The sequence below is a fragment of the Schistocerca nitens genome, chromosome 7 (genome assembly GCF_023898315.1).
Source record: "Schistocerca nitens isolate TAMUIC-IGC-003100 chromosome 7, iqSchNite1.1, whole genome shotgun sequence".
In the NCBI taxonomy this organism is placed as follows: domain Eukaryota; kingdom Metazoa; phylum Arthropoda; class Insecta; order Orthoptera; family Acrididae; genus Schistocerca; species Schistocerca nitens.
The window spans coordinates 584,481,950-584,509,321 of NC_064620.1; the positions used below are offsets into that span (position 1 = coordinate 584,481,950).

The 27,372-nt window shown below is 39.4% G+C and overlaps 1 protein-coding gene across 1 annotated transcript; it reads right to left on the bottom strand.

The window, feature by feature from the left end:
* Positions 1-3,297: 3,297 nt before the first annotated feature.
* Positions 3,298-18,265, bottom strand: LOC126195002 (uncharacterized). Its single transcript, XM_049933423.1, has 2 exons — positions 17,788-18,265; positions 3,298-3,938 (listed from the first exon to the last, which is right to left on the bottom strand). Exons 1-2 carry the CDS (start codon positions 18,157-18,159, stop codon positions 3,570-3,572), a joined length of 741 nt encoding a protein of 246 aa, XP_049789380.1. The 5' UTR covers positions 18,160-18,265; the 3' UTR covers positions 3,298-3,569.
* Positions 18,266-27,372: the final 9,107 nt, after the last annotated feature.

Sequence of the window (27,372 nt, forward strand, 5' to 3'; positions counted from 1 at the left end):
TTAAAAGACTGAGTTTTCAAGTTCTGTGTAGATTCTGCCTTGTCAGACACCTTTATCCAGGAGAACAGTGTGCCTCGGGGTTCTGTACTGAACATCATCCTCTTTGCTATTGCCATTAACCCTACAATGGCCTGTCTCCTGCCGGGAATTTCTGGCTCCCTTTTTGTTGAAGATTTTGTCAACTATTGCAGTTCTCCATGGGCCTGTCTCATTGAGCAGTGTCTTCAGTGATGTCTCGATTGTCTTTACTCATGGAACATTGACAATGGCTTTTCTTTTTCCACTGACAAAACCGTCTGTATGAATTTGTGCTGGTGCAATTGGTTTCTCTCACCATCTTTACATCTTGGGCCTGTTGCACTTCTGTTCACTGGAACTATGAAATTCCTGGGGCTCATGCTCGATAGGACACACTCTTGGTTCTTGCACATGTCTTACCTGGCAGCCCACTGTATGCGGTCCCTCAATTTCCTCCATGTCCTCCTCAAAGATACTTCCCGAGCTACAGATCAAACAACCCTCATCTGTTTGTACTGGTCCCTTGTCCATTTGAAACTAGACTATGGGTGTTTCGTTTATGATCTACACATATGTCCCTCTTATGCCGTCTCAATACTACCCACCATCGTGGCATCCGTTCAGCCACTGGTGCCTTTTACACCAGCCCAGTTGAGAGTCTGTATGCAGAAGCTGCTGAACTACTACTTGACTTTCTCCTTAGCAGTTATGCATGCCATTTCTCTGCCATGTGTGGCCACCCATCCAATGCCTCCTTCTTTGATTACTCCTTTGATTTCCGGTATGGAGTGCACCCCTCTTCTCTGTTACCTCCTGGAGTTCACTTTCAGCTTTTGTTCCTGTAGCTTAACTTCACACTACCTGCAACTTTGCCGGTGGGTGTGAACCCTTCGCCACCTTGGGTTTGTGTGGCAGCCCATGTTCACCTTGGCCTTCATTTGATACCTAAGGACACTACTCCAGCTTCATTGTATTGCCTTCAGTTTCATGACCTTCGCATGGAACTCTGTGATAGTACCTTTGTGTACACTGATTGCTCTCGGACTGACCAGGGTGTAGGGTGTGCCTTTATCATTGGCGCCGATGTTTTTTGGTATCGGCTTCCGGCTCATTGCTCAGTATATACAGCAGAGCCTTTCTCCCTGTATCAGGCCACAGAGTACATCCGACAACACAGGTTTTTCAATTGTGTCCTCTGCTCAGATTCTCTCAGCTCTCTTCAAAGCCTCTGTGTGATGTGCACTGCCCTTCTCTTAGTGCGATGGGTCGAGGAAAACTCACTTGCTCGCTCTTGATGGGACCTCTGTGATGTTTATCTGGGTTTGTCGTCATGTTGACCTGCCAGGAAATGAGTCTGCTGACACTGCTGCCAAGACCTTGGCATCGCCACTGGTCCTCCCTTCGTGGTAATAAGCTCCAGGTTATTAAGCCTCTCCCAATGGCTTGGATGACCCCTTATCAGCCCTCCCACTGTGAGGTCATTTTAACTAGGTTACGTATTGGGCACTGTCTTTTTAGCCATCACTATTTGTTAAGTGGCGCTCCCCAACCACCCTGTGCACATTGCATCCACGTTTTAACTGGCCACTATTTCCTGATGGAATGTCCATTTTTTAACAGTTTATGTTCCCGCTTGGGTTTGCCATCAGTTATCGGCCATTTTAGTGAATGACGCATGGTCTGTCAACCACCTTTTACTTTTTATCTGTCTTAGTAATATGGTGAAGGCCATTTAATTTTTAGTTCTGGATCTCTGTTTCTCTATGGTGTATTTTATAGACCTTTCTCCACCTCCCTGTTTTTAGCTGTTTTCTCTTATGTCTATTGAGATTGATGTGGAGCAATTTTTTAACTCGTCTCTGTCTTTGTGTTCTATAGTTTTGACATGGTCGCATATGACCCTAGCTGGTCCCCCTGCTGCCTACACCTATGCATATTTGTGTGTTCCGAGGAAGGACTTTAACCAAAATTTTGGCATACTCATCTTCAGCTTGATGAGTTAACCTATTCTCATACACGTACTAAAGTGATATTAAATTGTGATATGAATTTGTGGTCACTACATATCTTCATGAGGTGAAATGTTTAGTATTGTGAAAAGAGACTTTAAAAGTGACATACTGTTTTTCAGATTTAACTGTTCCTTCCTGATTCTGAGAGACCTACCCTTCCTTTTTTTTAATGTTACCCCAACATGTCTCTCTCTCCTCCCTGAAGGAGGAACTATTAGTTGCAAAAGCTGTCAGCTGTGCCTTCATGTGTAGTATCTATTGACAGTACTACACATATTCCTCCTGAAGGTAAACTAGTGGCCAACAATTCTGTCCCACAATTTATTAGTTTTCTCAGTTGAATTTGACTCTGACACAATGAAAGTAGTTTTACTATTTGATGGGAAACACTTAACGTCACCATCATTGTTTTGTGAGAACCTGCAACATTTAACACTTCTTAAACTGATGAACCCTTCATATGAACGAGTGAATGAATGAATTTAAGTATCAGAAATTAGCTGTTGCATTTTCAAGTTTTCAGTTGTCTGATATGTTATACTGTTACCAATCACAGTTTTATCTCTAGAATTAAATAACTTCTGTTTTATCCTTTGCAAACAACTTAACCACCTCAATGCTAAGCTTATATTTTATGAAGGAGCAGTTTGTATTGAAGGTCAATGCTTCAAACTGAGAAAAAATAAGATTAAAATACTAAATTTAATAAATTGTTGTGATTCTTTAAAATTGTACCAAATGCTGAACTATGTGCAATACTCAATATTATTTTCTTAAATATTATGACAACAGTGCCACTGGAAGTATTGTTGTGATGAAATAATCACTTAATCATTAGTGTAGAGTATATTAGCAGATTACAGTATGTGATAAACAGATTCTAGTCCAAAATTATTAACAACAAGCAGAAATTACCTTTATTTCTTGAAGAGAGACTTCAATAAACAGCTTTTTTCAAGCATATGTGTTGCCACTTACTGGGAACATGCAGAAATGAAAACAAGTGATGCGCTGAATGCATATTGGTTTCAGTACATGCTACAATCAGGTACCACAAAGAAGTAGAAAAAATATAATTTGGGTGTAGCATTTATGTTTCATAAAGACCGACTAGGTTAAATGGTGCTTGGTAACTGGCTTTTACTCCTTATGTTTCAGAAAAAATTATGAAGTATACTTAATTCCAAATAGAATTCCACTTACTTAAAAATTTCTTCAGCATTGTAGTCCATGAACTTCAGTTCTCAGTAAAAAAGGCATTAATGGGTTAGTGAACTGAGAGAGTGCTTTCATTGTTTATTGAAAAACTGTATAAATGTTACATGCTTGTGTTTTATCTGAAACTTAGGGAACCCCCTTGTAATTTATTACTTTGGCAGAAATTTTTACAAGCTGCAAAGTGAAATATTACTCTGAACTTATGTAGCTTACAATGATACAAATTTGTCAGTTTAATACAAATTACCAATGTTATTTTATCTAGCACACTTTCTCTGCTACTTTGTTTCTGAAAGACCATTACGGTTTATGTTCTGCTCATCAAGGTATGTATTTGCCCATATATTTCACTGATGGTGTGGTCATCCCTGGGAAGACAACTTTTCCATCTACCTTGTAATCATTGTATACCATTTCAGTCAACAACTCATAGCCTGCACGCTGTGCTTGTTTTTGAGAGGCCATGGCAGTGAAAGCTGTTGCTGTTGCTTTCAGTCCAACACCTTTCACAAGTTGAAATCGAGCACGTAAAATCTCAAGTCCCACATTTTGTCCTCTGTATTTTGGTAATACAGTTAGTCCCACAGCACTCATGTAGTGGTCCACCCCATAATGCTCAAATACATCAAGTTGCTTTGGTAGATCTTCCATCAACATACGCCAAATTTTTCTCATTGCCTCGCCTTTCACCTATAAAAATAAATGTTCGTTAATTTTCGTTCCCTTGGTATTGGCCAATGTTGCATATACTTAGTTTGATGTCAAATTCCTTGTGATTTATAAGTTTGAAACCATTAGCTATTGCCTCTATTTGTCACATAAATGTGGGATATTGCAGAAGTGTTAGTTTTATTCATGAGAACTGTGATAGGGAGACAAAAAAGGAGGATTTTCTGCTATTAGTTACAACATCTGTATGCATAAAATTGAATGAAATATGTAATTAAAGTGTTTGCACATGTATTTTACAACTGGTTTGGTGATTCCAGAAAAAAATAACGTATGGCAATAAAACAGTGCTCTGTATTTTTTCCTATTGTAATTTTAATTTCCTTTTGGAGTCCCTTTCCTTTGTAAGAGACCACCCCTTGGTGCAGACATTGAGTCTTACAATTGTGGTGGTATCTGATCTGAGTTAATTGTTTTAAAATTTGGAAGTAGAAGAAATTTTCTTTGAGATATTTGGCCAGCAAGGAGGGGAAGGGGTTGATGTAAAGTTACTGATTAGCAGGTCTTGCAGCAATGTCATGGATTCAATTTCAAAATTTGCCATAATGTGTTGTGTGCAATTTCTAGGTGACGTGTCCAGCAAAAAGGGGTATTGAGAGATTAGGTTGCATGCCAACACTGGGTTTTACCTTTTCTCTTCCATTTTTGATGAAAACCAGAACACAATATTACACTGCACAAGCCCGAATCAGCTGTCACTTAATACATACACACAACTGTATTCCACAACATATCAGGAGAAGGCAAGCACAAATCCCCTCCAGAATATGGCATTTATGGGTCTGCCTTGATGGAAAACTTTGTTTGTTATCCCCAGACTTTTTCAGTGATAATTTTGTCATGATCAGTGGATTACCCCCCCCCCCCCCCTGCCCCCCTCATGAAGCATGGACCTTGCTGTTGGTGGGGAGGCTTGCGTGCCTCAGCAATAGAGATAGCCGTAACGTAGGTGCAACCACAACGGAGGCCAGACAAACGTGTGATTCCTGAAGATGGGCAGCAGCCTTTGCAGTAGTTGCAGGGGCAACAGTCTGGATGATTGACTGATCTGGCCTTGTAACAGTAACCAAAACGGCCTTGCTGTGCTGGTACTGCGAACGGTTGAAAGCAAGGGGAAACTACAGCCGTAACTTTTCCCGATGGCATGCAGCTTTACTGTACGGTAAAATGATGATGGCATCCTCTTGGGTAAAATATTCCAGAGGTAAAATAGTCCCACATTCGGGTCTCCGGGCGGGGACTACTCAAGAGGACGTCATTATCAGGAGAAAGAAAACTGACGTTCTACGGACTGGAGTGTGGAATGTCACCCTTAATCGGGCAGGTAGGCTAGAAAATTTAAAAAGAGAAATGGATAGGTTAAAGTTAGATATAGTGGGAATTAGTGAAGTTCGGTGGCGGGAGGAAAAAGACTTTTGGTGAGGTGAATACAGGGTTATAAATACAAAATCAAATAGGGGTAATGCAGGAGTTGGTTTCAAAAAATGGCTCTGAGGACTATGTGACTTAACATCTAAGGTCATCAGTCCCCTAGAACTTAGAACTACTTAAACCTAACTAACCTAAGGACATCACACACATCCATGCGTGAGGCAGGATTCGAACCTGCGACCGTAGCAGTCGTGCGGTTCCGGACTGAAGCACCTAGAACCGCAAGACCACCGCGGCCGGCTAGTTGGTTTAATAATGAATAAAAAAATAGGAGTGCGGGTAAGCATAGTGAAAGCATTATTGTGGCCAAGATAGACAAGAAGCCCATTGTCGTGTCCCACTGATGTGTCCTGAGAGGGAGTGGAAGGACTATGTTGGTGCGCGTCAGAGAACTTACTTGGCATGAGGTCTCGGTGGTGTGGGCCGCCAACTCCTCACTGCTCCGTTGTAGAGAAGGCTGCAAGGTGAGCTAGAGTACGGAACTCGGATAGGATCTTAGGGAAGCTTTCATGTATGAACACTCAATGTATAGAACGATTATACTGGAAGTACCCCTGGCACTTGTGATTTAAATAAGATTCTATATACAGTCTCCAATGATTGTCTATCTGGCTATGCAGTTGCCCTTCCTAACTTCCCAAACCTAAGTCCTAATACAGCAGAGGCGAGCGCACCAGACTAAGTGTCAGCTGTGTCGATTCAGCCTAAGTCCCTACTTGTTGCTGTGCTCAATACTCTCCTGCAACTCTTGCAGCATCCCGACGCCAACTAACGTGGACCAGCGTCCTAGGTACCTCACTCCATCACTATCCTTCGATCTAGCGGCTATCCGATTTTATAGGGGGTAGTGCACCCGGCACCACTTGTTCTAGAAGGTTCTAGCACCCCTGAACTTTGAGCCCTGAGTAGGCTAGTCACGCGGCAGCATGTGATGCCTACGTGATGAACTAGCCATTCTCCACTGTTTGTTGTGTCCAAGGGTTGCCACTAACTGTGCTTGAGCCTCGTGATACTGCATACTCCGCTCTTGTTAGTCGAGTACACATTACACATGAGATAGTCTGGTCACGTCCGCCTTGCTTGATCTGTAGCAATAATTTTCCAGCCTACAGCCTACATGATTTTAATTCTATCTTCTACTATTCGTGACACCATGCCTACTACAGTAGTACAAGTTTATATGCCAAGTAGCTCTGCTGATGACGAAGAAATTGAAGAAATTTATGATGAAATAAAAGAAATTATTCAGATAGTGAAGGGAGTCGAAAATTTTATAGTCATGGGTGACTGGAATTCGTCAGTAGTTAAAGGGAGAGAAGGAAACGTAATAGGTGACTATGGATTGGGGGTAAGAAATGAAAGAGGAAGCCGCCTGGTAGAATTTTGCACAGAGCATAACTTAATCATAGCTAACACTTGGTTCAAGAATCATAAAAGAAGGTTGTATGGAAGTAGCCTGGAAATACTGACAGGTTTCAGATAGATTATATAATGGTAAGACAGAGATTTAGGAACCAGGTTTTAAGTTGTAAGACATTTCCAGGGGCAGATGTGGACTCTGACCACAATCTATTAGTTATGAACTGTACATTAAAACTGAAGAAACAGCAAAAAGGTGGGAATTTAAGGAGATGGGACCTGGATAAACTGAAAGAACCAGAGGTTGTACAGAGTTTCAGGGAGAGCGTAAGGGAACAATTGGCAGGAATGGGGGAAAGAAATACAGTAGAAGAAGAATGGGTAGCTTTGAGAAATGAAATAGTGAAGGCAGCAGAGGATCAAGTAGGTAAAAAGACGAGGGCTAGTAGAAATCCTTGGGTAACAGAAGAGATTCTGAATTTAAGTGATGAAAGGAGAAAATACAAAAATGCAGTAAGTGAAGCAGGCAAAAACGGATACAAACGTCTCAAAAATGATCGACAGGAAGTGCAAAATGGCTAAGCAGGGATGGCTAGAGGACAAATGTAAGAATGTAGAGGCTTATCTCACTAGGGGTGAGATAGATACTGCCTACAGGAAAATTAAAGAGACCTTTGGAGAAAGGAGAACCACTTGCATGAATATCAAGAGCTTTGATGGAAACCCAATTCTAAGTAAAGAAGGGAAAGCAGAAAGGTGGAAGGAGTATATAGAGGGTCTATGCAGGGGCGATGTTCTTGAGGACAATATTATGGAAATGGAAGAGGATGTAGATGAAGATGAAATGGGAGATATGATACTGCGTCAAGAGTTTGACAGAGCACTGAAAGATCTAAGTCGAAACAAGGCCCTGGGAGTAGACAACATTCAGAACTACTGACAGCCTTGGGAGAGCCAGGCCTAACAAAACTCTACCATCTGGTCAGCAATATGTATGAGACAGGCGAAATTCCCTTAGACTTCAAGAAGAATATAGTAATTCCAATCCCAAAGAAAGCAGGTGTTGACAGATGTGAAAATTACTGAACTATCAGTTTAATAAGTCACAGCTGCAAAATACTAACGCGAATTCTTTACAGACGAATTGAGTAACTGGTAGAAGCTGACCTTGGGGAAGATCAGTTTGGATTCCGTAGAAATGTTGGAACACGTGAGGCAATACTGACCCTACGACTTATCTTAGAAGAAAGATTAAGGAAAGCCAAACCTATGTTTCTAGCATTAGAGAAAGCTTTTGACAATGTGGACTGGAATACTCTCTTTCAAATTCTGAAGGTGGCAGGGGTAAAATACAGGGAGCGAAAGGCTATTTACAATTTGTACAGAAACCAGATGGCAGTTATAAGAGTCGAGGGGCATGAAAGGGAAGCAGTGGTTGTAGCCTCTTCCTGAAGTTATTCAATCTGTATATTGAGCAAGCAGTGAAGGAAACAAAAGAAAAATTCGGAGTAGGAATTAAAATCCATGGAGAAGAAATAAAAACTTTGAGGTTCGCCAATGACATTGTAATTCTGTCAGAGACAGCAAAGGACTTGGAGGAGCAGTTGAGTGGAATGGATAGTGTCTTGAAGGGAGGATATAAGATGAACATCAACAAAATCAAAACAAGGATAATGGAATGTAGTCGAATTAAGTCGGGTGATGCTGAGGGAATTAGATTAGGAAATGAGACACTTAAAGTAGTAAAGGAGCAAAATAACTGATGATGGTTGAAGTAGAGAGGATATAAAATGTAGACTGGCAATGGCAAAGAAAGCCTTTCTGAAGAAGAGAAATTTGTTGACATCGAGTATTGATTTAAGTGTCAGGAAGTCATTTCTGAAAGTATTTGTATGGAGTGTAGCCATGTATGGAAGTGAAACATGGTGGATGACAAATAGTTTAGACAAGAAGAGAATAGAAGCTTTTGAAATGTGGTGCTACAGAAGAATGCTGAAGATTAGATGGGTAGATCACATAACTAATGAGGAGGTATTGAATAGGATTGGGGAGAAGAGAAGTTTGTGGCACAACTTGACTAGAAGAATGGATCGGTTGGTAGGATATGTTCTGAGGCATCAAGGGATCACCAATTTAGTATTGGAGGGCAGCGTGGAGGGTAAAAATCGTACAGGGAGACCAAGAGATGAATACACCAAGCAGATTCAGAAGGATGTAGGTTGCAGTAGGTTCTGGGAGTTGAAGAAGCTTGCACAGGATAGAGTAGCATGAAGAGCTGCATCAAACCAGTCTCAGGAGTGAAGACCACAACAACAACAGTGGGTTTACACACGTTTTTACTTTTTATTCATTTTCTGACCCCCCCCCCCCCCCCCCTCCCATGTCACTGCATTAACAGGTTGTTCCTCATACAATCTATCACATGATAACCTTTATGTTCCAGGTTACTTCTCTGGAAGCTTTATCTTTGAGCGTAATAAATGCAGGTAATCAGTCCCCTGTAATGGTATGATTGTGTAACTGTTAGTTTGGCATCCACATCTGTTAGTATACGGCAGTTCCCGTGAATGTATCACTGAGAGCCATGTTTGTTGTTAACTGGATTCAGCTGTTACAAAAAATTTACACTGCTAGTTTCAAAAGCTATCAGAAAAGGTTACTTCTAAGCTATTAATTTATTCTGCACATTTATTTTTATTTTGAAATTTGAAACTTTATGTGATTTAATTAATTTTGTTGTTACTTCTGTAAATAGTCAGCATTCAGCCCTTTATATGGTACATATAACACCATGGAAACATGCTATATAATTAAAAGCAAGCTACAGTCAGAGGTGGATTTTCTATTTTTTCTAAAGTGTTTTGCAATCTGTTAACAATCTTACACTACTTGGCAAGAAAGCAATCACATTTGTAGCAATGAACTCACAACATTCTAATTTTTGTAAAAGCAGGGAATGACAGAATGAGGCTTACTGAGCTAAGGAAAATCTTTCCTGTGAAATAAAGATAAAACAATAATCAAAATATAGGCAGTCAATTTGCAAGTACATATTTGTGAAGTGAAATTCAGCTGCTGGGTAACATATCAATACCATGCTCCACTCTGTGCACTGTTACCTGAATGGATCTGTCGTGGCATACTGTCCACAAAGTATTGTTCAGGCCTGTCACACACTATGGTAGCAATCCTTCTGAGGTAATACAGTGTGTGAGAATGGTTTCTGCTATGATGCATTGCATTTTTCATCTAGTTCCAAGCATACTCAATTTGGATTCAGATCAGTAGAGCAGATAACACATGCTGTTCCATTCAGTTGATTCCTGCCTCCTGGAGGAAGAGGAAGATGTTTACAAGGTGGTTGCGGTGTGCTCTGGCATGATTGCCTTGAGAGGTAAAACCCACGACTGAAAAGTTGACTGTAGGACTGGATAGTAGAGTATAGAAGCCTGTGCAGATACAGCAAAGAGCTAAGTTAACACTTGACAGTGATAAATGTCCAAAATATGACTGGCCGACATTTCTGCTGAAAACATTGGACTATTAGCTTGAAATATGCATTGAGATCGTAAATGATGATCATCAGGCATCAAACATGTCCTGAACTTATCGGTGAACAGATCCTGATCTCATTGTGCCAATGATCAGTGTTTTTTTCCAGGTGCTGTTGTGTGGCCACAGAACCTTATCATCATCAACAACATCATTTTCAGATTTCAATTTCTTCACATGTGGCAGTTCTGTGTAGGTGGGATTTGTACTGTCGCAATACCTGACAAAAATAGTGAAGCACCCAGAAGACATGGTCATACGTTAATGTCACTTTGTACTTGTGCATACCAACAAAAAGGCATGTAAATAATTGGAGACAGAAAGGCCACCAGAGTGCATTAGCTTTTTCATGTTTGTTGTTGTTACTGAGCCTTGTAGGATATATAAGGGGGGTGTGAACAATATCAAATGCTGAGTGATTACTGTGAAGGACAATGAGATGATTCATACTCATGTGTGGCAGTGCTGTAACCATCTGACAGATTTTGAAAGGGGTCTCCTGCACTTCATCATTTGGCTGGCTAGTCAAATTGTACAATATCCAATTGTTTGGGGGCATTTGGAGGTGTAGGTGGCCTGATGTTGGACTGTACGGGAATGTGAGGCAAGGCATACTCCTTGTTGAGGTATTGTGGATCAAGCCCATTGGGACCCCTTCACGTATGTGCCTGCTATCCAAAATCTCCCTGCAACATTGGTTGGAGAGCATCAGTAGCCAGAATAGAGAACTAATGCCCCACGTATCAGCTGTCATTAACAGGACAACACAAATATCTATATTTCAAGTGGTGCCTGCAAGCATAGACAGCTGATAAATGGCATCATTTGGTGTTCAGTGATGAATAATGGTTCTTCCCTATCCCAGATGACGATTATTTTAGAGCATGGTGGTGACTTAGGGAGAAGTCCCATTTGCCCAATGCTTTGGAGAGGCATAGCAGTATTATTCCACTTTCAACAAAGCAGTGTGTATGTGTTGGGGGGGGGGGGGGGGCTGAGGGATGTGCACATATGAACTGTCTGCATTATGTTGAGGTACTCCCACTCCCGTGGCCAGCAAGATCCCCAAGAACATGTGTGGCTCCAGCTCAGATGCCAACTGCACCCCAGTGCCATTACCAAGATATCAAGGACTAGTTACAACAACTGAGGGCCAGGTTGCCTGAAGGGAGAATATAATGGCTTTATGACACACTTCAATATTAAATAATTGTGTGCATCCATAAAAGTCTGGGGATAACAAACAAAGTTTTCCATCAAGGCAGACCCATAAATGCCACAGTCTGGAGGCGATTTGTAACTGCCTTCTCCTGATATGTTGTGGAATGTCAGTTGTGTGTATGTATTAAGTGACAGCTGATTCGGGCTTGTGCAGTGTAATATTGTGTTTTGGTTTTCATCAAGAATGGAAGAGAAAAGGTAAAACCCAGTGTTGGCATGCAATCTAATCTCTCAATACCCCTTTTTGCTGGACACGTCACCTAGAAATTACACACAACACATTATGGTAAATTTTGAAACTGAATCCATGACATTGCTGCAAGACCTGCTAATCAGGAACTTTACATCAACCCCTTCCCCTCCTTGCTAGCCAAATATCTCAAAGAAAATTTCTTCTACCTCCAAATTTTAAAACAATTACCTCAGATCAGATACCACCACAATTACAAGACTCAATGTCTGCACTGCCAGGTTATTTGTAAATTTGACTCTATTTTGTAACTGGTGAAAAAAATTCACTTTTTTTGTTGGGCAGTGTAATTGTAACAGACGCTAAAGAGGCAAAATTGATCATGTGGAGATGGTTGTGTACTGTTTGGGTCTATACAGCCCTCCCAGTTGCCTCCAAAGAAGCTGTGTTCAGTACTGTTGCATTTTCCTCAGGTTACCTAAGAGCCATAATTTGTAGGTACCAATCATCAACTTATAGCATTATTTCTGAGTAACCACAACAAAGCAAATTGTCAGTGATTTGTTCCACATGACAGAGACAGAATGTTCAAATGACATCGCTATGAGAATGCCAATTCAGCAGGTGGCTAAGTGTGCTGAGAAGTCTTCTTGTTGTAAAGTAGGAAAAAGTGTGCAGTCAAAGTGACCATCTGAGGCGCTCTTGACAGAGTTAAAGTCTGCAACAGATGTGCTGTCATTTTCTTCTTGTAGTGTTATAATTATGGAAATTTTATTGCAGAAACTGTAACATATATAGTGACACACTTCAAGTATTTGACAAAAACATTTTCCACTTGAGTATGTCCCCATTACTGGACAGATGGGTGGCAACTCTTTAGTACGTAACTTCCTGAAAAAGTTTGGAATACTGTGTGAGGAGAATGTGTCACAGATACAGTGAACCATCTTTTAATCTGTCCAGAAAAATGTCCAAATTAATGACACATCTAACCAAAATATTGCAGCCTATATGGCCTTGGACTTTTAATTGTATTATTAGAAATGTGATTAACACTATGTTTGTATTTACTTTTAATGTCCTGATTTTTCTTACTTGTCATGAGAACGTATTAGAAATTTTTATTTTGCTAGAGCTCCTTCTTTGGTGCAGTTTTCTGCTTTCTCTTCGGCACTACTTGCAACGGCTTTCTCAGCTGCTTTTAAAAATTAGTATTTAAAATATATTACATATATAAATTGCCCTTTCTCCCATCCTGTTCAACAGAAATAGGATCATCTTCTGTAGCTCCTTTCCTCATCTCTCATTTAATGATATTTCACATTTGGTTTGATTTTGTCTGAGTTGTAAATATCACACAAGATGTACATATTCCTGTACATAATATCAAAGTTTTTCCAAGTTAATAATGATACTGATTATTTTGTAAGTACTAATTTTTCATTTGAAGATGCTGTGATACCTGTAATGATCCAGTTTCTTCTATAGCATCCTGGTACTGAATTATGTTTCTGGGATAATTGATTTGAAGAATGGATGCAGACTTATGTAGAAACATTACAGCTGACATTGGGCACAATGTAAGCTGCACCCCAGTCAATACCTTTTAAGTGTTCTTTAAAACCATAGTGTTTTCATTTAATGGTCACATTGTTTTTTTTTTTTAATGTTTGTGAACTGTACATGCAGGTAATTTACAGAATGTGAATAACTGTATAGTTATCTGACTGTCCATTTACCACAGGGTAGGCATGTCTTTGTTGGACTACCATTGCTGCCTCCAGCTAATTGGGTAGGGAAATTAGGAATGGCTAACAGAATATTTAAATTGTTTTGTGGTCAGATTTCCCTCAGAAACATACAATGACATTGCCACAGATTAGTAATATTTTCCTTCTGTATGAGAGGCAGCATAACAACACATTAAAATTTGCCATGTAATTTTGCCACTTACACTTTACTATAAATTAAAAGTGCTTATTTTTGCACTCTTAGCTTACAGTTCATCCTCATCAGCTCTATTATTGTGTTCAACAATATGTCTCTATGCTGGTCCCATGTTTTATAATGCCATGTACCTGCCTTCATTTAGGCCTTCCTCTCAGTCTTTTCTCTACCCTTAAAACCCAACCAAGGACTTACTTGCTCCAGTATTAAAATTACAAAAGAGAGCCACACCATGCATTGCAAATGTATCACCTAGAGAATCCTGCAGAAATAAATTCAGGGAGCTAAAAATTTTAACAGTAGCATCAGAGAGAGAGAGAGAGAGAGAGAGAGAGAGAGAGAGAGTTTTTGCCCTTACAGTGTTAAAGAATATATTGAAATAAAAAATTAAATAGTGTGTCAGTATAAATTTTGTATAACGTACTATTACGACATTTCCTGTGAAAATTCTATAAAATATATGTATATGTACTATCTCTTTGTAACTAGCTATGTATATGCGAGATTTATGTAAACATGAAGTGTCCAATATCATTGTAAGAAATTATCCACGGGCAAATAAAGAATGAAGAATAAAGCTCCCACTCACCTGGCCACATGTGTTGCCCTCCTCCACCTCTATTTCATTTTCATTTTGATCACAACTACACCTTCCACTACAGTCTGTGCCCTGGTCTATTTATTTATGTCTCAGTCTTCCAGTAATTCTCACCTTACATCTCACGACTGCTTTCATTGAACAGCATAGTGTTTCTGAATGGTTTTTGCATTAAATATGCAGTTTGGAAAACCACACATCATTTAACAAGAGCTCTCCAAACTATTTTTGCTCTTCTACTTAAGCTGTGTTTAGTTATTGTCTTCAGTAGTTCTAAATACTCATAAATCAGTACAGTGGCTTCATTGTTTTAATTTATATGATTCTCTTTTCAATGTGTTTTATCCTATTTTGATCATAACATAATTTGTTTTCTTCACCTATCATTTTTAATTATTTTAATTACACTGTTTACAGATGCTGAAAGCTACTCTCTATTCGTATTGGACTACCATGAATAGCCAGCTAATTTGTGATCACTTACATTATGTTTCTCTATCCCTGTGTTCTCCTGTCATCATAAAGATAAATTTCATCAGTTCCTTTCCAGCTTTAATGTTGTTCAAAATGAACAGACAATTAATTTAATTTAATTCTACAATCTATTCCTTCCCCACTCCCACTAATCCCCCCACCCCCACCCCCACCCCCCACCCCACCCCACCCCACCCACCCACACACCTAATTATTCTCATGAAGTAAGTAGATTTCACCTTCTTTGATGATTTGGAAGTTTCTGTCAATTTATTTTCTTTCAACACTGTCAGCACAAATCATGTTTAATGTTGTTAAAAAACATGTGAGACAGTTACTTAATTTCTTTAGAATTAGTATAAGACTCAGTGTTGCTGGGATAATTAACATTGATTTAACTTGATGACCAAATACCAGTTAAAAAAATATTATCTTATCATGCTATTCATGGATATACAATGACAAAGCTATGCAGCTTCTTGCACGTACATATAAAATATTACCAAAAGCAAATGTAGTAGTAGGGTCTTGACACTACATGTTCTAGCAATTTTCCTCCAATTCCACTTTGCTTAGCTACATTCTGATGTACATACTAGATGCAGCAAAGGACCTGGAACAGCAGGTCAACAGAATGGACAGTGTCTTGAAAGGAGAATGTAAGATGAACTTCAACAAGAGTAAAACTAGGATAATGGAACGTAGTCGAATTAAATCAGGTGATGCTGAGGGAATTAGATTAGGAAATGAGACACTTAAAAGTAGTAGATGAGTTTTGTTATTTGGGGAGCAAAATAACTGATGATGGTCAAAGTAGAGAGGATATAAAATGTAGACTGACAATGACAAGGAAAGCGTTTCTGATGAAGAGAAATTTGTTAACATCGTGTATAGATTTAAGTGTCAGGAGGTCTTTTCTGAAATTATTTGTATGGAGTGTAGCCATGTACAGAAGTGAAACATGGACACAGATAGTTTAGACAAGAAGTGAATTGGGGATAAGAGGATTTTTTGGCACAACCTAACTAAAAGAACATTCTGAGGCATCAAAGAATCATCAATTTAGTATTGGAGGGAAGCGTGAAGGGTAAAAATCATAGATGGAGACCAAGAGCTCAATACACTAAGCAGATTCAGAAGGATGTAGGCTGTAGTAATTACTCAGAGATGAAGAAGCTTGCACAGGATAGGGTAGCATGGAGAGCTGCACAAACCAGTCTCTGGACTGAAGACCACAATAACAACAACTAGATACTTTTGATTTTACTATAACCAATATCTATGACTTGGAAAATTTTCAAGAGCAACATTGTGTATGTACAGAATTTAATTATGTTCAAGTTCAAGTACCACTCTTAATTTCAGAAGTTTACTCGTGACAAATGTAAATTTGTGGGTTTTATAAGTATGTTTATATTGTGTTGTATGTGTGGTGTCACCGCCAGACACCACACTTGCTAGGTGGTAGCCTTTAAATCGGCCGCGGTCCGTTAGTATACGTTGGACCCGCGTGTCACCACTATCAGTGATTGCAGACCGAGCGCCGCCACACGGTAGGTCTAGAGAGACTTCCTAGCACTTGCCCCAGTTGTACAACCGACTTTGCTAGCGATGGTTCACTGACAAAATACGCTCTCATTTGCCGAGACGATAGTTTAACATAGCCTTCAGCTACGTCATTTGCTACGACCTAGCAAGGCGCCATTATCAGTTACCATTGATAGTGTGAATCATGTACCAGTAAGACCGACGTTCTTCATTAATGGATTAATGTTAAGTATTCCACCAGCTACGTCCATTTTTCTAAATTCTAATTTCCTTGTCCTGTTCCAGACCTCATGCCAGCCTGCGTGAGCTAAAATGCGTGCCTTTCGGCCTCCTTCTAGTAACATGGTGTTGGCTCTCCTGCCAACCAAAACAGTATGGAACTAGGGACCTAGAAACAATGGAGAGGCTTCATCCCCACCATAGCCCTCAGTGGTTCACTACCCCACAACAGACCACAGCAGTCCACTCACCCACTGCCGCCCCGCACCAAACCCAGTGTTATTGTGTGGTTCAGCCCCCAGTGCCCCCCCCCCCCCCCCCAGTAACGTCTCTGACAAGATGAGTGTAACCCCCATGTTTGCATGGTAGAGCAGTTATAGTGTACACGTATGTGGAGAAAGTGTTTGCACTGCAATCGCCGACATAGTGTAACTGAGGCGGAATAAGGGGAACCAGCCCGCATTCGTTAAGGCTGATGGAAAACTTCCTAAAAACCATCCACAGACTGGCCAGCACACTGGACCTCGACACTGATCCACCAGGCAGATTCGTGCCGGGGACCGGCACAGCTTCCCGCCCAGAAAGCAGTGCGTTATACCGCATGGCTAACCAGGTGGGTTTACTTTACCTTTAACTGCTACCAATTTTTATATTTGCAACTCTTATTTACATTATTAGTGCAGCAATATGTAGCAATATGTTCATTGGTCAGTTTCCTTCCAGGTATACTCATAGTGTTAAAGTAGGCATTTTTTTACATTTCTCATCCCTGTGTAAACTTACATGTTTTACATGAATTACTTAACTGATAATTTTATGTAGGGACATGACAATCTTCAATGAGCAGCCCACTATAATACCAGCAATAGAGAAGTCCATGATGTATAAGTTTAGTAACGTTAATGTTTTGCTAGTAATGGATATTAGCTGCCTGAATGAAAAGGGGGAAGGCAGACCTACTGTAAGTGGAATGTGAACAATGTTATGATTTGACATTTTTTGCGAAGACAAACCACTGTGACTAATGTAATGTCATTTCAACAGCCAGAGAAGTTCCTAATGTTAACTAGCGACTGGATTTAGCACCTATGAATTACTGAAAATTCACTTTCATTTAAACATTAAGCCTAATTATTACATAGTTATGTTTATTGAAATATTTTGCAAGAACCCAAGTAATCTTTGTCATAATAAGATTACAATCAATGGAGATGAAAAATGGAAATTATTCAGTAACTGTAAATTCCAATATGTTTACAAAATGCTCTTACCTCATCAGGATTTGATTTCTCTCCTTTGCTGACAACACACGTTATATTGGTCCCAATGATTTCTTCTTGACCATCTGGATATTCTCTTATAGCTACAAGACCAACATTCTGCTGTAGTGATTCCTTCCACATTATTCTAGTGTCTTCCATAGATGTTTTATCTGCCATTAAATTAATTGTCTTGCAAATATCCTCATCTCGGACAAAGTATACCATCATGAGTCTGTCAACAATTTCTTCATGCATTTCAGGAGTGGCATCCTGTATTCTGTAGACAAGCTTAGAACCATCCGCTAAAGTTGTTTTGCCTTCACACCTAGCCCAAACTTGAGGAAATGCAACATCAGCTGGCCTCTTCCAGTTTGATGGCATTTTGTTTATTTTGATTCAGTGAACATAAAATGCTGAAACCAAGGGATTTCTGTGGCCTTCTTATCTGGTGTCGTTGACTGAACTGTGCCACATGAGAGGTCATTATCATGGTTATGAAATGAAGTAAGATCTTATCTAGAATTTCTGGCACTTTGGCTTGAATAACATGATAAAAGGCAGGGATTGTTTAGAAGGTCATAAGTCATCTTATCTCTAGAAAAGAACTTATTTTGTTATCAGACACTCCCACCTCTTAAGATGTTTTTTTTTCCTTCCTGCCTTATGTAATTGTGTATTTCTTATAAGTCATCTCCAAAGACAGAGAGCCAGGGAATGTCAAGAGGCAGTACATTTGTGTTAGTGAAAGGAAAGAAACAAATTGTTTAAATGATGGATGTACAGCTTTATCTTGCCTTAACTTACTACTTAATTACTTACTTACTAACTTACTTAAGTCATAGATAAATCGGCCTCAATTTTTGTAAAAGAAGAGAGAAACACAAAATATTAAACACTAAACTGTAATGTATGAAATAAATGATTCCTAATGTTAAAGATAAACTGAAACAAAAAAATCACCCATTGTAGGAATATTGCGAAAATAGCAAGACTGATGGAGAGAAAGACATAAAATAAGATTACTGAAATGATTTAAAAACATATTCTTCATTTTTCACCGTCCATCAAGAAGGAGAGTATATATATGGAATGAACCACAAAACAAAAACAATTTTTTAAAATCTTTTATGTGCATACAAAAGTGTCACTTTGCTACACATCAGTTACTATACATCTGTTGAAGCCTAGAGAAAACTGTGACTATTGTATTTCATGCTGCTGTCATTTAAGTTTCTTCTTTACCTGGGTAGGAGTGAAAGGCAGACGCATTGTACAATGCCAGTTACATAAAAGCTTCAATTCTTATATGCATAAAGTAATTAGTATACAAACTGCTGATGTATGGGTTCCAGTTACTTTCTAGATGCACCTATACAAACTTAATCCTTTGATTGTGCTGTTACTTTAAGTCTTAAATTATACACAGACTTAAATGAATATCTTATACACTCCTGGAAATTGAAATAAGAACACCGTGAATTCATTGTCCCAGGAAGGGGAAACTTTATTGACACATTCCTGGGGTCAGATACATCACATGATCACACTGACAGAACCACAGGCACATAGACACAGGCAACAGAGCATGCACAATGTCGGCACTAGTACAGTGTATATCCACCTTTCGCAGCAATGCAGGCTGCTATTCTCCCATGGAGACGATCGTAGAGATGCTGGATGTAGTCCTGTGGAACGGCTTGCCATGCCATTTCCACCTGGCGCCTCAGTTGGACCAGCGTTCGTGCTGGACGTGCAGACCGCGTGAGACGACGCTTCATCCAGTCCCAAACATGCTCAATGGGGGACAGATCCATCCGGAGATCTTGCTGGCCAGGGTAGTTGACTTACACCTTCTAGAGCACGTTGGGTGGCACGGGATACATGCGGACGTGCATTGTCCTGTTGGAACAGCAAGTTCCCTTGCCGGTCTAGGAATGGTAGAACGATGGGTTCGATGACGGTTTGGATGTACCGTGCACTATTCAGTGTCCCCTCGACGATCACCAGTGGTGTACGGCCAGTGTAGGAGATCGCTCCCCACACCATGATGCCGGGTGTTGGCCCTGTGTGCCTCGGTCGTATGCAGTCCTGATTGTGGCGCTCACCTGCACGGCGCCAAACACGCATACGACCATCATTGGCACCAAAGCAGAAGCGACTCTCATCGCTGAAGACGACACGTCTCCATTCGTACCTCCATTCACGCCTGTCGCGACACCACTGGAGGCGGGCTGCACGATGTTGGGGCGTGAGCGGAAGACGGCCTAACGGTGTGCGGGACCGTAGCCCAGCTTCACGGAGACGGTTGCGAATGGTTCTCGCCGATACCCCAGGAGCAACAGTGTCCCTAATTTCCTGGGAAGTGGCGGTGCGGTCCCCTACGGCACTGCGTAGGATCCTACGGTCTTGGCGTGCATCCGTGCGTCGCTGCGGTCCGGTCCCAGGTCGACGGGCACGTGCACCTTCCGCCGACCACTGGCGACAACATCGATGTACTGTGGAGACCTCACGCCCCACGTGTTGAGCAATTCGGCGGTACGTCCACCCGGCCTCCCGCATGCCCACTATACGCCCTCGCTCAAAGTCCGTCAACTGCACATACGGTTCACGTCCACGCTGTCGCGGCATGCTACCAGTGTTAAAGACTGCGATGGAGCTCCGTATGCCACGGCAAACTAGCTGACACTGACGGCGGCGGTGCACAAATGCTGCGCAGCTAGCGCCATTCGACGGCCAACACCGCGGTTCCTGGTGTGTCCGCTGTGCCGTGCGTGTGATCATTGCTTGTACAGCCCTCTCGCAGTGTCCGGAGCAAGTATGGTGGGTCTGACACACCGGTGTCAATGTGTTCTTTTTTCCATTTCCAGGAGTGTATTTGTATTGACATAAATTAGATTAGGAAAGGAGTAAGTTTTGTTGTTTGGGCAGAAAAATAACTGATGGTGACCAAAGTAGAGAGAATATAAAATGCAGCTGGCAGCAGCTACAACAGCATATCTGTAAAAAGAAATCTTTTCACATTTAACACAAATTTAAGAGTTAGTAAATCTTTACTGAAGGTATTTATCTGGATTGTAGCCCTGCACAGAACAGAAATATGTGAATAATCAGTACAGTCAAGAAGAGATTAGAAGCTTTTGAAATATGCTGGTACAGAAGATTGCTGAAGATTTGATGGGTGGATTAGACAACTAATGAAGAGGCTCAGAATGAAATTGCACAGAACAGAAATGTATGGTATAACTACATTAAAAGAAGGAGTCACACGATGGGACACATCCAAAAGCTTCAAGGAATCATTAGTTTGCTAATGGAGATTTGATTGATTGATTGATTGATTGATCCATTTTCATCTACAGCTGCACAATGTGCAAGAGATATTTGGATTTTTTTTTTGTTAATATTAACAGTTTTACATATACTATACCTTTGTACATAATAACACACATTAACATATCAATTAATGAAGAATACTTAAATAACTGTTGTTACGCTATATACAGAGAGAGAAAATACAAATGTTCTTCTGAATGAGACTACGTTGGGTAAACACACAAAAATTTAGTTTTGTAGGTATTCATTTACTGTATAAAAACAGTGATCAACCATGTATGACTTCAGTTTAGATTTGAAGTGACCAATGTTTTGTATGTGTTTAATGGTATCTGGTAAGGCATTGCATAGTTTGATACTAGGATGGATAAGGCTGTTTTGAAATAACTTTGTGTTGGTGCTTTGAACATGTACATCCAATTTTTGTCTTGTATCATAGCTATGTATTGTGTGATTTTGAGTGATTAGTGAGTAAAAGACATTTAGTACCACTAACTATATTTGCACTTCCAGGTAAAATACACTGAGCACAAAAACCAAGGAATGCTATACTACTCACATAAAACTCAGAGCATACAATAGCATCAGAGAGGTCTATTATAGTTCACGTGGTGGACTTTGCCGCCTTCTCACACAAAATATGTTGTTCACACCATTCCAACACCCCCCTTGGAACATATATTTTGTGGTTTGCCTTTACAAGATAAACCAAATAGCCCCACAGTCTTTTCAGATTTTTCCTTGTCGAAGGGCTATGGTAGAAAGTCAGCCAACATGTCTTCTGTGTGCAGGTAGTCCACGGTGATGTCCTGTCACTCTATGTGGTCCTGAATAAAATGGTGTCTTACATCAATATGTTTTGTCCTAGCACTAGTGACATCATTTTTAGCTAGCTTAATGACAGGACCATGAAATGAGGCTCCCCATTAATTTAAAGCAGCAGCCAGTAGTGGAGTGCCTATCTCCCAATTCACTCCCAATTGCTTCTTTCCATTCTTGAGAGTTCAGGCTACTCATTACTTCTTCTACTGCTGCTGGCTCATCATTAAAAGATTGGGCTGAATACATCTCAAAATCTGGATATTCTTTCGGTTTTGGTATGCGAGAAGAATGCCTTACGTTGTTCTCTTCATTTTTTTCATCCTCAAACTCATTGTCATGATAAATAGTCTCCATTAGCCTTTGACTGTCCTCTTCCTGTTCTTCAACTTCTCCTTCTTCACATAATGTTTCCTTCTCGGAACTAGGTCAGTTAACTTAGAAGTCTTGCCCTCTTCAGAGCCCTTTGCATTTTCAAAGAGTACTACATCTCTGCTTGTAACTATCCTTTTAGTCAATGGATCCATTAATCGGTAGCCTTTTGAATGCCCACAATAGCCTACAGAAATATACTTTTTAGCTTTTGGGTCCTATTTCCCTCTCAGCTGTTTTGGAATGTGCGCCATTGCATCACACCCAAAAACCCTTCTATTGCTTGGGTCAGGTTTCCTTCCTGTCCATATCTCTTAGGGGGTTCTATACCCTAATGCTTTTGTAGGTGATCTATTGTCCAAGTTAACAGCTGTTGATACTGCCTCTGCCCAAAATTCTTTTGATAATCCAGCATTAGTTATCATGCTCCTTACTTTTTCGACAATGGTCCTATTAGCCCTCTCAGCAACCCCATTTTGAGGTGGGCTGTACCTTATGGTAGTTTCATGCCTGATTCTGATTTTTGCCAGAAGTGTCTTCAATTTCTGGTTAATATATTCTCTCTTGTTATCAGACCTGATGATCTTAATTTTCTTTTCCATCCACATTTTGACCATATTATGATATTCCTCAAAAGTGTCACTCTCTTGGTCTTTGGAACTAAGAAAATAAACATGAATATATCGTGAATAGTCATCAATAAATGTATGAAAATAACAACTCCCACCTATGGATTCGCACTCCATTGGGCCACATGGATTAACTGCAAGACCTCCATCCTCAAATGCACTTCATAATTTGTCCCAGACATCTTTCATTGTCACAGCTTTTTCAATGTGAACATAATTCACTGAGTCAACCAGTAATATCAACTTTGATTTTGCTTTCCTCTCCTTACTTGAATAATTCTGATGTGTGGATTTCATTGTCCTATTCATCAGGTCCCATAGGTCACGCAAATTTAAATACACTTCTACTGCAAATTTCCACGTTACATAGTTTTTGTGACTCATAAGTCTTTTAATCTGGGGAATTTGTGCCATGCCCATTTTAACGGCAACTTTGATCTTTCTTAACGTAAAGAATAATACAGAAGAATAATGCAAAAGAGTTGCATTCATCTTGTAAGGATAACTCATACTTCTTACAAGTTCACTTTTCCAATACTTTCTCACGGCTATATTATGGATGTATGTATTCCAAATGCATCGCTAGGCCCATAACTTATTAGAGTCAACACAGATGAATAAGTAATAGTGAGTAAAAGACATTTAGTACCAGTAACTATATTTGCACTTCCAGGTGAAATACATTGAACACAACAACCAAGGAACACTATATTACACACATAAAACTCAGAGCATACAATAGCACCAGAGAGGTCTATTACATTTCACATGATGCACTTTGCCGCCATCTCACACGAAATATATTGTTCACACAGTTCCAACAGTTTAAGAGTAGGGACATAAAAAGTCTTCACTACAGTTAGCACATTAAAATGGATTTAGGTTGCACATGTTACACAGAGATGAAGAGGTTTCAATAGGACAGAGCTGTGTCGAATCAGTCTTTGGATTGAAGACCATAGCCACAACTGCAATCAGCCGGCGTATGTTTACGCTTGCAAAACTCAAACAGTAGTTGATCAATTGACTTACAATTTTTACACAACATTTCAGTTGAGTACACACATTTTATATACTTATTTTTAAGTACATATAATATATTAATAAATACTTATTACATATGAAAGGTAAACATTGTTACTAAAAATCTTGAAATGTTCTTGATGAATTTATTTCAAATTTTCACATGGTACACTAATGAAGATTCAGATAGACATAGACTATATGTTTTAATATAGATAAATTATAAATGTATATAAAGGGAAAACATTGTTAACAAATATTTCAAAAAGTATTTGACTGATTTACTTAAAATATTTATACATTTCTCTAATAAATTTTTATACTCTTAATTTGCAATAATAATAAAAAAGGCTCAAGGTCAGTGGGGAAGTGGGGGAGAGGAGATGGACAGAGAGGTGGGGGGGGGGGGGGGGAATTAACATATAGAGTGTGGGAAGGAGAAGATGGACAGATGGGGCAGGAAGAGATGGAAAGAGAGGGAGAGAAGATACTTGATATGGACAAAGAGAGGGAGAGAGGAGGAGGGGATGGACAGACACACTGGGAGAAGGAGATTATGACATGCTTTCTCTTTTCTATAATAGTTTTGCAGCATGGCTCCCAATAAACTATTATTTATACATTAGATACACTTTTCAAAAATTTAAATTTAAATTATTTGCTGTGACCTATTTGTACATTGTCATTTCACTTTTAATCCCATACATTGTGGAGCACAATCCCTCAATCAAAATTTTTGTATCAGTGGCAGATATCACCATTTTTCCTGTTTATTTACTAACACACAGAAGTCAGTAATGAAAACAAAAAACAATGGTAAAGATTTGAAGCATGGTAGACTCCGTACTTAATATTACACTCATTTTGAATACAATGTCATGGCAACATCTTTCAGTATGGAGTGTTATCTCAGTGTATTCCTATTTTCGGGAGCCATTGAATTTCCTTAATGAGAATTTGTGGTCTTATTTTCAAAACAGTCATCATTTGATTCAGTATCTCTGCCATATACGTACATCTTTGGTTATTATGATAACATGAGCAGTTACATCGTCACAGTGCTCTCTTATTCTCATTAATTTAAACACACTTCAAACTTGATAATTTTAAATGAATATGGTTATTTTGCATTTTCTATAAGTCTCAATTTTTTTAAAAACTTTGTACATGCATTAAAGTCATCTTTGAAACTCCTGTATAACATACAAAGTCTCTTGCAGTCACAGTATACTCAGAGATACATTATTGAACAGCTGTGTCACAAGGAAGCTCACAAGCAGTATAACCCATAGGATTTCATTGTGATAGAGGAAGGGTAGTGCATCAGTGGCAACTATGGAGGAGGTGGGCATAAGGCATGTTTGCCCTCACTGTCAAATCCTACACTCAATGTAGCCAGTGAGGACTCCTTTCCGTCAGCAATCTTATCAGTGTCTAATATCAACAATCAATTGCAGGCAGTGTTATCTCAACAGGATCATCAAGCAGTTGTGCCTGGAAAGGACATGACACTCCAGAACAATCAACAGAAGCAATCCCTCACAACAACTCAAACACATAGAAAACAGTAAACCTGCAGAAGCAAATGTGGATAATTTGAACCATTACTGTAGCATACCTCCTGGCAATACACACAATACATCACTGACAACAATTATAAGTATTCAGCAGAAGAAATGGATGTCTACCACTATTTGTCATTGAACAGCCAAGAGAAGAACAGCAAAATATTGGTCCTCTTTGGATGTATTTGGTAATAAAGTCACCATAGTTCACATTTCCGCTTGTCAGGAATGCCACACTAATCCCCTTTTTTGTGTGAATTGAATTGTGAATTGTGTTTTATTCATCTCATGACGTACATTTGCAATCCATTTGGTTTGGGTACAGGAGACATGTCAAAAATTTATAATACAATTACACTGCTTTTTACGTTAATAAATAATAGCACTACAATAAATAATAATGCTATAAGGATATTTCTTGGAATATGTAACACATTGTATCCATCTCAAATTTCCAGTATGTGCTGCATGAATTCATCCACTGAGTAATAACACTTCAGTGTCAGTACCTCATATAGCTTTCTTTTAAGTGGACCTAAATTCATCTGCATCAACTTGTTCCCTTTTAATTTATTACAAATATTCATTTCCATGACTTGAGGTCCCTGGGCATGCAGTCTGAGGTGGTGGGTGGGGAGCATAAAATTTTCTTTGTTTCTAGTATCATGTGAATGGACAAAATGGTTTCCCTCAAATAATTCATGTCTGATGTACAAAAGTATAGTAATCTCATAACTGTATAAGGGTGGCAGAGCTAATATTTTAAGGTTTCTAGATAATGGTCAACATGGTTCTTTGTGATTTGCAGTGCACATATTTCGAATGATTTTATTCTGTATTTTTAGTATCCACACTATGTTTGTCAAGTTACCATAAAAAAACCAGACTGTAATAATGGATTCAAAGTGGCTTGTATATGCTACTTTTTGTATGTCCAAGTCAGTTTCAATTGATAATATTTGCATTGCAAACACAAAGCTGCTCAGTTTGTTTGCTAGGTATTCAATGTATGCCTGCCAACTCAAATTTTTGTCTACATTTAAAGCTAAGAATTTGACTGACATGAGTCAAGTTCTTCTATATCTTGGTTGTTGTGTACAATCTTAATCTGCTCACATTTTGACTGTTTTGAACTGCATCATGTGAGTCGTAGATATGTTTAGATTCAACCCATTTAGCTGAAACCAAGTTTCTAAGGTACAGAGGGTACTGATCGCAGATTTGGGAATTTTTTCCAAATCCTGATCTTCAACTAAGACAGAAGTATCATCTGTAAACAGAACTGATGGGGAATTGATATTTAATGGCAAGTCATTAACATAGAAGATAAATAGGACTGGGCCTAATATGGAGCCTTGTGGAACAACCTGAGATATTTTTTTTCCACTCAGAAAAATAATATGTGCCATTTGAAGAGATGCTAACTCTTTACTTTCTGTTTGATAAATAGGATTTAAGCCATTGTAGGGCACTGCTGGTAATGCCATACTTTTCAAGCAAGCATGGTTTACAGAATCAAATGTCTTCACGAGGTCACAGAAAATTCCTGACACCTTATTTCTCTTGTCTAATGATGTACTTATTTTCTCAATGAAACTATTAACTGCATCTGTGGTGCTTTTCCCCTGCTGAAAACCAAATTGATGGTTTAGAATAACAGAATACTTTGCAGTGAAGTTTTGGATTTGTGCAGCAGCAAGTTTTTCAAATATTTTAGGTATGACTGGGAGAACTGAGATAGGGCAATAATTTCTCATAATCTCTCTTGATCCCTTCTTGAAGAGTGGTTTGACTTTGGCATATTTCTGTACCTCTGGGAAACAGCCCTCTTCAAAACACTGATTTATTATTTG